This window comes from Neoarius graeffei, chromosome 27 (assembly GCF_027579695.1).
Source record: "Neoarius graeffei isolate fNeoGra1 chromosome 27, fNeoGra1.pri, whole genome shotgun sequence".
NCBI classification, from domain to species: Eukaryota; Metazoa; Chordata; class Actinopteri; order Siluriformes; family Ariidae; genus Neoarius; species Neoarius graeffei.
Window position 1 is genome coordinate 38,801,690 of NC_083595.1, and position 14,573 is coordinate 38,816,262.

Below are 14,573 nucleotides of genomic sequence, written 5' to 3' on the forward strand. Positions count from 1 at the left end.
CTGCTCCATACCTCTCCGAGCTTTGCGCGACCTCCCAGTCAGTCAGACGCGCTGTCACTCCTGTTAGCAATGTAGCTAGGCTCAGTATGGCCAATGGTATTTTTTGGGGCTGTAGTTAGATGCGACCAAACTCTTCCGCGTTTTTCCTGTTTACATAGGTTTATATGACCAGTGATATGAAACAAGTTCAGTTACACAAATTGAAACGTAGCGATTTTCTATGCTATGGAAAGTGCGCACTATAATGACAGGCGTACTAACACCTTCTGCGCGCTTCGACAGCACATTGATATCTGAGCTCCGTATCAGTGCGCTGCCGAAGTGCGCAGAAGGTGTTAGTACGCCTGTCATTATAGTGCGGACTTTCCATAGCATAGAAAATCGCCACGTTTCAATTTGTGTAACTGAAATTGTTTCATATCACTGGTCATATAAACCTATGTAAACAGGAAAAACGCGGAAGAGTTTGGTCGCATCTAACTACAGCCCCAAAAAATACCGTTGGCCATGCTGAGCCTAGCTACATTGCTAACAGGAGTGACAGCGCGTCTGACTGACTGGGAGGTCGCGCAAAGCTCGGAGAGGTACGGAGCAGCTCGTCTCAATTCAGATAAGAGCATATTTCATTATGGAAGTACGGTGGACTGTTCCTTTAAAAAGTCTAAAATCCGAGCATATTTTGCATTGTAGGTCTTAAATGTAATTTTGTGAAGTCTTAAATCCTTACGTCCATTTACCCCATTCGCTTTTTTTTGTTACAGTAAATGCGTTGGTGATATTCATAATTAGTCATATAGGCTAGGCCTACTTGGTATCAGTAGGCTACGCTGCAAACTACAAATGAGACACAGTGGAATCCGGCGTCTAGCCCGGTTGGCATGGTGATGCACAGGGCATGGTACGCACGCATTTAGACAGTAGAGCCTAAAAGAAGCGAGGGAGATTGTCACGGTTTGTAGCAAAATGGGCAGATGCAAGTGTAACGACTGCTGGCTTGAAAGCAATGATTTCGTAGACTGGTTAAAACGTGTACCAAACAATCCGTTTGAGGCGTACTGCACATCGTGCAAAAGAACACTCAAACTCGGCACCCTGGGTGTAAAGGCACTGGAATCGCACGCGAAAGCGGAGAAGCACCAGGCTGCCCATAGAAGTCTGCAACAATCGCATGCCATCGCTCAATTTTGTTCACCGCTGTCAGGTCCAAGCACATCTCGAGACGGTGTATCAGCTAACTCCGTGCGAACTGTCACGTTACAACACACAAACCGTACGGAATCGAATGCCTCATCCTCAAGTGATTTGCGGGATGTCTTTGGCTCCACTGCAACTTTAAAAGCTGAAGTGTTGTGGATTTTAAACACCGTGACAATGCATCACTCGTATAAAAGCAATGACAAGATTGGGGAGCTTTTTCACGCCATGTTTCCCGATTCTAACATTGCCCAAACGTTCCGCTGCGGCAATGTAGTTCTCTCTCTCTCTCCATTTAATCAATTTGTTAATGATCTAGCGTAATGCAGTGGTTTTCAAACTTTTTCAAACCCTTTCCTAACATCCCTTTCTCCCTCTCTGACCCCCCCCACCCCACCCCACCCCACACCCCCACTTTAGTCGGTTTGTCAGTGATCTAATGCCGTAACATTCCACTTCATGTTATGTTTCTGTTCCTCATTAATGCAAGCGTGCACTCTAGGGATGTAATGAGTTCATTGGTGAATGATAATAAATTTTGTTATTTTGAAAGTGATTCAGGCTCTCCCAGTTTTCTTTATTTTTTTTTTGTGCGGCATAAGTCTTAAATTTAACCTGTTATGGTCTTAAGTCTTAAATTGAATTTGTTCAAGCCTGCAGAAACCCTGAACTTTGTACTTTGACAATTTCATGAGGGTGTACGTTCTTCTGAAATCAACTCCCCTTAAAATTTGTGGAGGAATTTCACCGAACTTGGCTTCGTTATATGACAGTTATACGCATTTTGAAATTTCATCTAATTTGGGCACATTTTCCCAGAGTTACGCCCTTGATTATTAACAAACTTGTACTTTGGCAATTTCATCAAGGTTGTGCTTGCTTTCTGAAATCAACTTCCCTCGGAATTTTTATCCCCCGCTGGCCGAAAGGCCCGAAGGGGCGTTATGTCGTCGAGATGTCCGTCCAAGGAAGGGTACTCGCCTTCTGAAATCACCTCCTCCTGACAGGATTCTTTGTTGTATGTCGGGAATACGCGTATTGCAATTTCGTTCAATTCAGTTGCATTTTACCAGTGTTATGGCATAGTTGCCAGCGGGGGATATTGTGCTCTCGGAGCGCTCTCGTTACACTGTTTAAAGGCAAAGCAAGTTTATTTATATAGCACATTTCATACACAATGGCAGTTCAATGTGCTTTACAGAAGTAAAAACAAAAACAGTAAACAATAGAGAAATAAAATTGCATAAAATAATTTACGTAATTATTTTTATTCTAAAACAATTAATTAAAAGAATTAAAAGAAATTAAAAGAATAAGAATTAAACAATAGTAAAAATAAAATAATAAAATGTAGTAGTTCAAATAAGATGAGAAAGAAAGAAGGAGGGAAAAAAAAAGAATAAAATAGGATAAAGTTAAAGTAAATTTAAAACATGCAGAGAAGTAAAGATTATAAAGAATGTAAAGAAGACAATATTAATAATTTAGCAGAAAGCATCTGAGAACAGCTTGGTCTTTAACCTAGATTTGAAGCTGCCAACAGCAGGAGCATTTTTAATGTCCTCTGGCAGTTGGTTCCATAGCTGTACTGCATAGTAGCTAAAAGCTGCTTCACCACACTTTGTTTTAACAACTGGTTTTAATAGTAAATTTTTCTGTTGCGATCTGGTAGATCTGATTGGGTTAGGCCGCTGCAACATATCAGAGGGGTAATTGGGCCCTGTACCATTTAGAGATTTGTATACCAGCAGCAATGCTTTAAAGTCAATTCTGTAGCTTACTGGAAGCCAGTGAAGGGACCTTAGAATTGGGGTAATGTGCTCTGTTCTTTTTGTTCGTGTGAGAACCCTCGCCGCTGCATTTTGAACCAGCTGAAGTCGTTTGATGGTCTTTTTTGGCAGGCCTGTGAAAAGGCCATTGCAGTAATCAACCCTACTAGAGATGAAGGCGTGTATAAGTTTTTCCAGATCATTTTTTGACACAAGTCCTCTTAGTTTGGAAATGTTTTTTAGGTGATAAAATGCCGTTTTAGTGATTGCTTTCATGTGACTGTCAAAGTTTAGCTCGCTGTCAATGAAAACACCAAGATTTTTAACCGTTTCTTTAGTTTTAATCCCTTTTGTGTCAAGAATAGTGGTAATCCTGAGTCTTTCATCTTTTTTTCCAAATAGAATTACTTCTGTTTTATCTGTGTTCAGCTGAAGAAAATTTTGTGACATCCAGCTATTGATTTGATCGATACACTGGTAGAGACATTCAAGGGGGGCATAATCATTAGGTGATCGAGCAAAATAAATTTGGGTATCATCTGCATAGCAGTGATACAAAATTGAATTTTTATTGATAATTTGCCCAAGTGGGAGCATATAAAGGTTGAAAAGTAATGGTCCAAGAATCGACCCCTGGGGGACACCACAGGTCAAGGACATTGACGTTGAGGAACAATTTCCCAGGGTAACAAAGAAGCTTCTATCTTTTAAGTATGATTTTAACCAATTGATAACTTTACCAGTCAATCCAACCCAGTGTTCAAGTCGATATAGCAGTATGTTGTGATCAACAGTATCAAAAGCTGCACTGAGGTCCAGTAATACCAGGACCGATGTTTTGCCTGCATCAGTATTAAGACACATGTCATTTATAACTTTAATCAGCGCTGTTTCAGTGCTATGATTGGCACGAAATCCTGACTGAAAATTATCAGAACGGCTGTTTGATATCAAGAAGGCAGTTAATTGATTGAAAACAATTTTTTCCAGGATTTTCCCGATGAATGGTAGATTTGATATTGGCCTGTAGTTATTTAACACTGAAGGATCCAGGTTATTTTTTTTAAGAAGGGGCTTTACAACAGCTTTTTTTAGGGACACAGGAACAACGCCAGTCTCCAAGGATGTATTTATAATTTGAAGCACATCTGTAATTATAAGATGAAGAACAGACTTAAAAAAGTTGGTGGGCAGAATGTCCAGTTCAGATGTTGAGGAACTGAGATTTTGTACAGTTTTTTCAAGAGTCTCATAATCAATTAAACAAAATTCTGACATTGTGTTGAAGTTATCTATCTGTGTCATTGGTGATTGCAGTTTTTCAATTTTTTGCAACTGAGATATATTATGAGAAATATTCTGCCGTATTTTATCAATTTTACCTTTTGAAAAAGGATGCAAACTCATTGCATTTATTAACTGAGAGAAGTTCAGGTGCTAATTGTGGTGGGGGATTAGTTAGCTTCTCTACTGTTGAAAATAGCACACGGGCATTGTTCATATTCCTGCTGATGATGTTGGAGAAGAAAGACTGTCTTGCTTTACGAATTTCATAATTATAATTACAAAGCATCTCTTTATGGATTTGATAATGGATGTGAAGTTTAAAAGCTTCAAACTGATCATATGAAAGGAGAAATCCACCCTGAACGACTTGCATGTTAATCTTTTATAAGTAATATGTGATTTTACTTTTTTGTGTGTGGTGTCCAAGATGTATTAGCTCATCTGGCCATAAGCCCGATGAGCTGTTGCCATGGTGTGGCGTCCGTCCGTCGTCCGCAATTCAGTTAAATCGTTTCTCCACGGATTTCCATTCCAATTGCTTTGTTTGAAAGAACTAGTCATTCTGCACAACACTTGGTCATTGTGTTGTCGAATTTTTTGCTAACGAGTTGGTAATTGGGTCACCTTGGCGAGTTTTCTGACTTTTCACTAGAATTGTATCTCCTTTCTCATCCGATTTCAGATCTGATCGATGTTTTGGGTAAACAATTTATTCTGGAGGTTGGTCTTCGCTCACATTCCAGTTCTGATCGATGTTTTGATGGCAGGCCAGATGAGCTACTACGTCCTTGACGTTCTGTTTTTGTAATGAAATCCTGAGGTTTTTTGAATATTTTAACAGGATGCTTCTTCACCGAAGTGATTTTTTTTTTTTTCAAGAAGGTCCTGTAAAAACTAATTACGTATTAGAAGATTAAGAAAGTTTAAAAACAAAGTATTTAAACTAACTGAAACAACTTAATAAAAAATTTAACGTTATAATAATGTAAAAATTTGAATCGTATGCATTGAAAGACTTTCAAAGAATTTAGATTTAAACTGGGAAAGCTTAGCGCACTGTTTAATATCGTCACTTAGATTGTTCCATTCTTTGTCAGCACGAGTTAATGATCGTCATTGAAATGCAACCATAAATAAATCTTTGCCTTAATGTATTATGCGTTCTGTGTTTGTAGGTAACTTGTATAAGAACCATGGCACCAGCTTTAATCTGTCCAGTCTGGCTCTGCCTAACAAAGCAGCCAGAGAGAAGAATACTCCTTTCCCAAGTCTTAAAGGTACAGTACAGTATCCTCGACCTCCTTCCTGATCTCTCCTTCCTTTATCCTCTGTTTAATCCAACCATTTTTAATGTCCGCACCTCAGCCTGTCATCTTCTACACATTTCCTCTTCCTTTCCCTCTGCTTACAAGTCTGCTTGTCTATCTCTCTGTCTGTCTAGAGCTTTTTCTTATGCTTTACTTCTCTCTGCTTATTTACACCTTTTCAGAGTTTGTGTGATTTAATACGGAAGCCGAGAGAGGCCCTTCATATAATCCTTTTTTTTTTATTCACCTTGTATTCCCGAGATAACGTAATTAATTCAGGATCTCGAGAAAACAACACAGCTAATTCGAGATCTCGAGAAAACAAAACCATTATTCCGTGATCTCGAGAAAACAAAACAATTATTTCATGATCTCGAGGAAACAGCTGAGAAATGGTTCATTCAGGTGCGCCAAGAGACTTGTGATATGCTGACTTTGGGGCTATTTCTCATTCTGTATAGCCGCAACTTTGGTCATTAGAATGTCTGGAATAATCGATCACCTAATAAGGCAATATTTTGATCAGGGTTTGACACAGGGAGAGATTGCATTAAGTCTTTTAACAAGGGATAATTCCAAAATTAGTCCGCGGCACCTCCGCAGAAGACTGGCCCGGCTTCGTCTCTACCGACGGAGATACAGCGATCCAGCGGAGATCATGAAATAATTTTGTTTTCTCGAGATCACGGAATAATTGTTTTGTTTTCTCGAGATCTCGAAATAACGGTTTTGTTTTCTTGAGATCTCGAATTAGTTGTTGTTTTCTCGAGATCCTGAATTACCGTATTTTCCGGACTATACGTCGCTCCGGAGTTTAAGTCGCATCAGCCAAAAAATGCATTATGACGACGAAATAAACATGTATATGTCGCACCGGACTACAAGTCGCACTTTTTTGAAGGGTTATTCTATCCATAGAATCTGTGATTCTATCTGATAAGTGGCGCGTGGTTACTGCGCGACTGCATTGTTTATTTAATAAATGAACAGCTGAGCAGTGATAACGCGCCCTTTGCCCTGTAAGTAGCCTAGTCTGATTATTTTAAATATCTACTACCATCTTTAATATGATCACTATCGTTATTACTAATAGCCTATATTATTATTATAACTAATATCAGTAGCCTATTACTGATGCATTAATCAGTTTGCTTTTAGAATATTTTTACCAGTAGGGCTTATTATCGCCCCATGGCTCTTTCATCTTTGTTATTAAAGCTGTAGTCATCATCGAGGAGTGTCATTCTTCATTTTTTTTTTTAAAAGATATTTTTTGGGCTTTTTTCACCTTTTTATTGGATAGGACAGTGTAGAGACAGGACAGGAAATGAGTGGGAGAGAGAGACAGGGAGGGATCGGGAAATGACCTCGGGTCGGAATCGAACCCGGGTCCCCGGATTTATGGTATGGCGCCTTAGCCACCTGAGCCACGACGCCCCCCATCATTCTTCATTTTTGTCGAATTTTATTTAATCAAATCAGAGGCCAAGTAGGCTATAGGTATATCATCTCCAAAGACAGGTACGGTAGTAAAAACAACCGTCTAGTGAAAAAAAAAAAAAAACAAGCAGAAAGTGCGCCTGCCAGTTAACGTCATATCAGATAAAAACATTAAACGTTATTCAGACCATTAACACCATAACATCAGAGACGAAGAATAAAGTTCATCTTGGAAGGAGAGTTATTTTTAAAAATGCAAAACAAAATCATTTATAATAGCCCAGAGAAAAACTGGCTATGTACCGTAACATCAAGTTGTTCAATAGCCTATAGGCCTAAAATCATTACATAACTTATTTAAATAACTATAGGCCTATCATTAATAATAAAACACAGGCCAATCAAGTTTATCAAGCTGACGATTTCACTCCAAATCAGCAAATCCATTGAATTCCTCATCCTCGGTGTCGCTTCTGAACAACTCTGTCAACTCCAGCGGCAGACGAAGCGCCGTTTCCTCCTCTTCTGCGTGGCTGTCGTCAGACTCGGCATCAGCTTCCAGTTATTCCAGCCTTTCGAAACCCCGACAGGATGGTTTCCGTTGTCATTGAAGCCCATGCTTTGTCAATCCACCCGATGACATCACCCTCTCGCGGTGAAAAAAAAAAAAACATGTATACGTCGCACCGGAGTATAAGTCGCATGGCCAGCCGAACCATGAAAAAAAGTGCGACTTGTAGTCCGAAAAATACGGTAATTATGTCGTTATCTCGGGATAACGGTTTTGTTTTCTCGAGATCTCGAATTAGTTGTGTTGTTTTCTCGAGATCCTGAATTAATTATGTCGTTATGTCGGGATAACTAGGTGAATAAAAAAAGATTATATGAAGGGCCTCTCTCGGCTTCCGTAAATTAATGATAACCAAGTAGTCAATGAAAAAAAAGACCATTGTTTTAAATAAAAAAAGGTGTTCCACTTGGTTTAGATGTGGGGTCTGGATTACCAGTATCTTAATTTTATTTTATTTTTTCTCTGTTCTTTGATTTTCTTTCCTGTTTTTATTGTCCTATTACATTTTTAAAGAGTATTTCACTTTTGATTTAAAAGAAGAATCAGATCAAGGTTGGTAGGAATGTTGCTTGACTTTCTTGATTGATTTCCTGCACGATCATCCCTCTCCTCCTCTTTCAGTGTTCGTTGGACTGTGAGGTGCTACTGTGGAAGTGATCCTTGAGTTGAATGTGCTCCTTTTTTCTCAACCTATTAGAAAGTCATCTTTCCTAGAAAAATGGGGGCATTCATACAAGCATTTATAAAAGAGCTTTGTCACTTTCCTGCCTAGCACCATAGAGCATACAGTATGTTGGGTTTTTGTTGTTAGTGTGGATGGATGACTTTTTTTTTTTCCTTTTTTTTGTTGGTTTATAATTTTGGATGAAATGTTTCTATTGTTCAGATGGTGGTGATGAGAGTCCTGACAGTCCTGGTATGTTTTATAGCTGTAGCCTGCTCTGAACTAGTGCTGGTTTGCTGTGTTTTTCATAACCATAGCCCCTTTATCTCTGCCAGAATGAGAATCCTTCCTTCCTTCCTTCCTTCCTTCCTTCCTTCCTTCCTTCCTTCCTTCCTTCTACTCCAAACTATTGGACTATTGATCTAAGGATAGTCCAAAGATGTACCTTTGTGTGGTCAAGCGTCTTTCCATGGTTCTGATCTCTTTTTCCATAAACTGTGTGTCTGTTTGTTTGTTAATGTGTAATACTGATAAGAGATCATTTTTAGAATTTCACATTTTCAGACTTTTGTGTTTCCCGTGACTCTCCTTGTGCTGTGTGTCCCATTTATCTGTTTGATGCAGAGTTGTGGCTGTTTCATCACAGTTCTACGTTATTAATTTCGATTCAATTCTAGTTGTGTAGCACTTTTAATAGACGTTGTCACAAAGAAATCTGGATGTTGAACCACATCCCTAATAAGCTAGTCAGAGGCGACAGTGATGAGGAAGAAACAGTGAGAGCAACCAGACTCCAAAAGGAACCCATCCTCTTTTGGGTGACACCACATAATCGGATTCTAAATTATGACGGTTTACAGTCATATTGGGTTGGGGAAGGGAAGCAGTACAAAATCTATTAAACTCGTACATAATGTTCTTAGGATGTGCAAGTCTCTACTATAACCAGGTGAGATTAACTACAGCAGCAAGAGGGTTAGTTGTAAGTGAGTATAACTCCTTGATGAAGAAGCAGGAACTGGAGACAATTTCAGTTGTCCAACGAACGAGAGAATAAGTTGTTCGGTATGATGCTATCCATGAAAAAGGATGCATCTTCAGAAGTGGCGGCAGGAAGTTTTGGAGGGGGGGAGGCACGACGTGTCGCGCACCAAAGGCATGCCAAATCTAGCGGGGTCTGGGGGCATCCCCCCCCCCGGGAAATTTTGGAATTTTTAACCCTATAAAACGCTATTTCCTGCATTTTGAGGGGCAAATTTTGGTAGAGTAAAGCTACGTTTAATGTCTCTATTAGAATACATTTCGTCTATGTATATTTTTTCTTTATGAAACAGAACCAATGATACTATAACGTAATTACGTCTACTTAGTATCGTTGAGAGGAGAACACCGTCTTACCATGGGTGTGGTACTTTGTACTGTGTTTACATGTGAGTAAATACACGTACAACGTTCAAGTGTACCTTGCTTAATTGAAGGAACCAAAGTAGCGCATTTTCAGCAGCAATAGGGGTCAAGTCCATGTTGTCTACGATATCTTTAAGTACATGTAGCAGTGTACAGTTGTTCGGTCATCAAAGACCGAAGGTATGTCAACACCCTTTTCAAGGTGGGGAAAGCTCTTTCAGATGTTGCGGATGCCGCCGGGATGAAGGGACGCAGCGGGATTTAATAAGGGGAAACAAAGGCGCGTTTATTCACACTACTCTTTCCTTTTCTTCCTTGTAAAAAGTCAAAGGGGACCGCGAGTTGGCCTAGTGGTTAGCCTCTCGATCGGGACATCGCAAGTTCTGCTCACGGTCGGGTCATACCAAAGACCATCGTAAAAATGGTACCTACTGCCGTCTGGCAAGGCACGCTGCAATACAGATGCGAGTGGGGAGTCAAACTCTCGCGGTTACCATAGAACCAGCCCCCTACTTGTAACCCTAGCTAGGTAATAGAGGTCTGCGCGGGTCGGATTTTTCAGGCCCGCGCCCGCATTGTGCAGTCCCACTTCCGCCCGCGCCCACAAAGAATTATGATTTTCAGTCCCGCTCCCGCCCGCCATATTTTGTCCCACTCCCGCCTGCAAATCCCGCATGATGCAGACGTTCGCGTTATTTCTCAGGAAAGTTCTTGTCTTGACACAGCGTGATGGTGCCCCGCCCCCTACTTTGAGTGGATTTGAGCATAAATATCTACAGCTCACGTTCACATTTGTTATTATTTACCTTGTTTCTGAATTCAGTATGTAGTGTCTCTAATAATAATAATAATAATAATAAGTGCAATCGCGAATCGCACATTTTTGTCACATGAGAAACCATTGTAATTCTCTGATCAGCATAAAAAAGTGAATGGGCTTGCTTTGTACCAATGTTTGTTTTTTTTTTTTATTGCAAAGCAGAGCTAGCAAGAGAACCATGAGTGAAGTGATTTACTGCTTGAGTTAGTCTACAACTCTAATCAGAGAGACAGGTTACACAGTGACGGTAGGCTTGACTCAATGCTATCCCAGAAATCCTTCCTGTAACATGCAAATTTGGCCGCCTCTGATTGGACAGCCAAATTTGCATATTACAGGAAGGATTTCTGGGATAGCATTGAGTCAAGCCTACCGTCACTCTGTAACCTGTTTAAAACACGTTTTTAGTTAGCTGGATTGCAGCTCATCACTGCTCCCGCCCGCGCCTGCATATGTGCACTTCCGGTCCCGCCCGCACCCGCAATGAGCTTTCAGAATTTGTCCTGCACTGCACTGCTTTGCGGCGGGTCCCGCGGGACTCCCGCAGGAGCGCAGGGCTCTACTAGGTAATAGGCGAGAGGCTGAGGGCTACGGAAACGGGGATCTGCGCCGTATGATGTGGGAAGGACTTTGATTTTTGAAATTGGGGGGGGTGGTCGCCCCCCCTGCCGCCGCCACCACTGATCTTGTGTTGACTGTGATTGCACTGACTCAGCTAGAAATGATGCTCTATTTCGAAATAACATTTCTCCTGCTGATTTGCTGTATAATGTCATGGAGTATGAGAGACTATAAACTCTGGCTAGGAACTTTAAGCTCAGCGAGACGAGAGTTTGTTTTGACCTTGGCTGCACTGCTGTTATTGCACAGAGGAGAAGACCGAGCGTTGTAGCGCAGCAGAGCCAGATGATAAACGAGCCCTATAAGTTTCAGATCCTAGTTAATTTAAGAGATTCATTCTCATGCCATTCAAAAAGCAACCAAGGAAAGATGCATGTTTGCTGTTCTGCTTCACCTTGTATTTTTCAATCGAAACACAATAAAGCTGCGTCCAGTGGATTAGACTTAATCTCAAAATAACTATGGTGTAACTTTTCTCCTGTACCTGGTTTAAGGGTCATTCGATAGATGCTAAGGCAGAAAAAAAGGTTCTCTACCAATTTATAGCATCTGCACTTGAATTAATTACAATCCTCAAAACCTTCTGTCCCTTCTTTTTTCGTTCTTTCTTTCTCTGACACACACACACACACACACACACACACACACCTTTCTCACTCTCGAGCTTGTTTTCTGTCCTCTCTCTTTGCTGGTTGTCTCCTCTCCGCTCTGTCCATGTGTCTGGTGTTTGTGCTTGTGGGTTGATGTTTGGACTGGTTCTGTCTGGGCCGGTGTTGCTCTCTGTCCCTCTTTAACCCCCCTTTTTGCACTAATTCTGGCTTCTGTGTCCAGTATTTGGGCTAAATTCTCTAATGGAGATTTTAACAGAGGTCGGCCCGGGGAGCGGAGAAGGTGGGTTCCGCCCTTTGCTGCGTGAGCTGCATGCTTCTCCAAAGCCAGTCAACTACATCTCCCAGCATCCTCTTCTTCCACCATTGCTTCTTGTCATGCCGCTGAGAGTCAGCTGGTCGTTTTGTCAGTGTGTTTGTACCATCTTTGGCTCCAATTATATATTAAGGTTTCTGAAACACTATGTCCTTAATTAATTGCTCAAGTGCGTAAGTACTGTATAATTCGTATGCGTGAGCAAATTACCTTAAACCTGTGTACTTTTACGTGGTTGTGAAGAAATAATGAGCGTTTTGATTACATGTGTAATCATAATAGCAACACGTACAAATGCATGGTCAGATTTAATGTCGTTTGCTGGATTTCAAACATTCTGTACATCACTGTACTAATGTGTTTATTGTTTACTACTTCTCGATCGATCAGTTTTATATTTGGGACGTTAATTGCGAATGTAGTTCTGCACATCATTCTCATCATGCCTCCTAAATTAGATGAGAATTTTACAATGACCATTAAAATGTTCTTGCACACGTGCGTCTTTAAACCTAAGCGATTTCTACTCGTGTGCATGCTAGGAATTACACTGTACTTAAACTGTATTGGCTAATTAATGAAATGCATAGTAATTAAGAACACTTAATATTTATTGCAGCCAGTTAATCTGTTCATTCCTGCCGTTAATCCACTTCCACTGAATTCACTGTAATATAAGGGTTGGGCCCATTACTTTAGAGTACAGCAAACTGTGTTTAATTTGATTTTATTTTAATTGACGAAGTTCTTAGCTTGACAAACGTGACGATAATTGGTTGACAGATTGAGTCAGAAGTTGCTTCTTTCATTTATTTTATAGAACGCTTGTATTTAGCTCCTGTTCCAAACGTATATTTTCTGACCAAGGTTGTCCTTAGTAATTTACCAGTAAGGCCTGTCTCTCCAGTATGCTAAAATGGAGGAACGTAGGACGTTTTCTCTGGGTACTTGTGGTGGGTTTTTTTTTTTTTTTAATAACTTTTGGCAGGAGAAGTGAAGGGAAGAAATATTTTATTTTTATCAGAGTATTATACTGTATTTTCTTGTTTTCTGGTTGCAAGCCAGTGTCAAGCAGGCACATGTTTTTGCATATCAAGCAGTGAAGTGATAAAATACGGAAGCTTCGTATTTGTCTAACAAATGGTTGCACCACTAAGACATCAGAATATAAATTCATATGTGCTTGCTTGCTTAATACCTAATTAATTTACTAACTTGCGTATTTACTTACCAAATAAATGCAGCCTCAGTCATGAAGAGACAAATCATGGCATTGCAGGAAAAAAAAAATCAACCATAAATTTCAACGTTATCCATAAAAGTCAGGGTCAGTAGTTTTTTAGATCTGAACACTTTTTTTTTTTTTTATAATCTTTGGGGAAATCCTGCTCACAACTAGCAATAAATTATTTATTCATAAGAGGAACTTGGTCTCTGTGGCAACAGAGGGTGTTAAATAGGAGGGGGAAAAACATCCAACCGATCAGTACTTGCATTCGGGTAATCTAGCCATTGATATACTTTGGGGTGTGGCTGTGGAGGGAACACTCAGGGGAGAGGCTGTGTTTTGCTTCAGCTAACGTCTATAACTAAGTTTTACTTTGGAAAAGGCTTATTAGAGATGATGCTTTACAAAAGACTTTAAAGTGCATATTCTGGACCAATTTCGGGTTTTTTTTTTTAATGAAAGTATGTCCCTTTACACACTCATCCAGAAGGGTAATTGTGCACAAGGCCATCTGTCTACAGCAGAAAAAAATAAAATAACAAAACACGTCTGGAAAAATCCCAACGGAGTCTGGAGCCAGATTCGTGACGTTACCTGCGGAAGCGCCAGCAGGCTGCGCGAGCTTTGCACGGTTTCAGTGCACAGCCTGTGTAGACCAAGCGCTCCCATTTCTCTCTCATTGTCCGGTCTTTTGGGAAACGATGAGTACTAATCCCATCAAGATTGGTGTTGCTACACCCTCCTACGATACATCTGTTAACCATTTTAATAATTACGCGATAACGTTGAAGAAATTTGCAGAAAACCACCAGGTCGTTTTCTCATAAACAAACCAGCGCTGATGTAGGATTCAGAAGGAGGCGTCCCGCACGCGATGTCACGAAAATCAGTGTTTCCCGGGAAATCCAAATGTGAAGTTTTTTCAGAGGCGGACCAATTCGCCTCAAATGGCTTGATTTCAACTGAATTTTTCTGGTATTGCGCAAGGTAAAAAAAAAATTGCAGAGAATGCAGAATGTTACAGATATTTGACCAAAGTTTAATATAAAATAGGAGAATTACATTGATCTCGCTCCTGAATTTACCCGTGATAGGCACTTTAAGTTGGTTTCCCACCCACCAGAAAATGCTGAAGAAGAAAACCCCAAAAAATACAAAATATGGAACAAAAGTATTTGATGGCAAGAACGTACCTTTTTAATTTTTCAAGAATTATCGACCCCCCCCCCCCCCCCCCCCCCCCAAGTTTGCTATGGTCATTTCACCGGTTTGTTTACATTCTAAGCAGAAATGATTTTGTCTGACGTTTTGTATAAAGTTTTATTTATCGAATTTGCAGAA

The 14,573-nt window shown here is 40.3% G+C and overlaps 1 protein-coding gene across 8 annotated transcripts in view; it reads left to right on the top strand.

Annotated features, from left to right (window-relative positions):
* Positions 1 to 14,573, top strand: part of madd (MAP-kinase activating death domain) — a 178,246-nt gene that overhangs the window by 106,853 nt on the left and 56,820 nt on the right. For all 8 annotated transcript variants that reach the window (XM_060911682.1, XM_060911686.1, XM_060911689.1 and 5 more), the window contains one exon: positions 5,426 to 5,527. In XM_060911682.1, the coding sequence (XP_060767665.1) occupies positions 5,426 to 5,527 (102 nt within the window). The remainder of the gene's footprint in view (positions 1 to 5,425; positions 5,528 to 14,573) is intronic.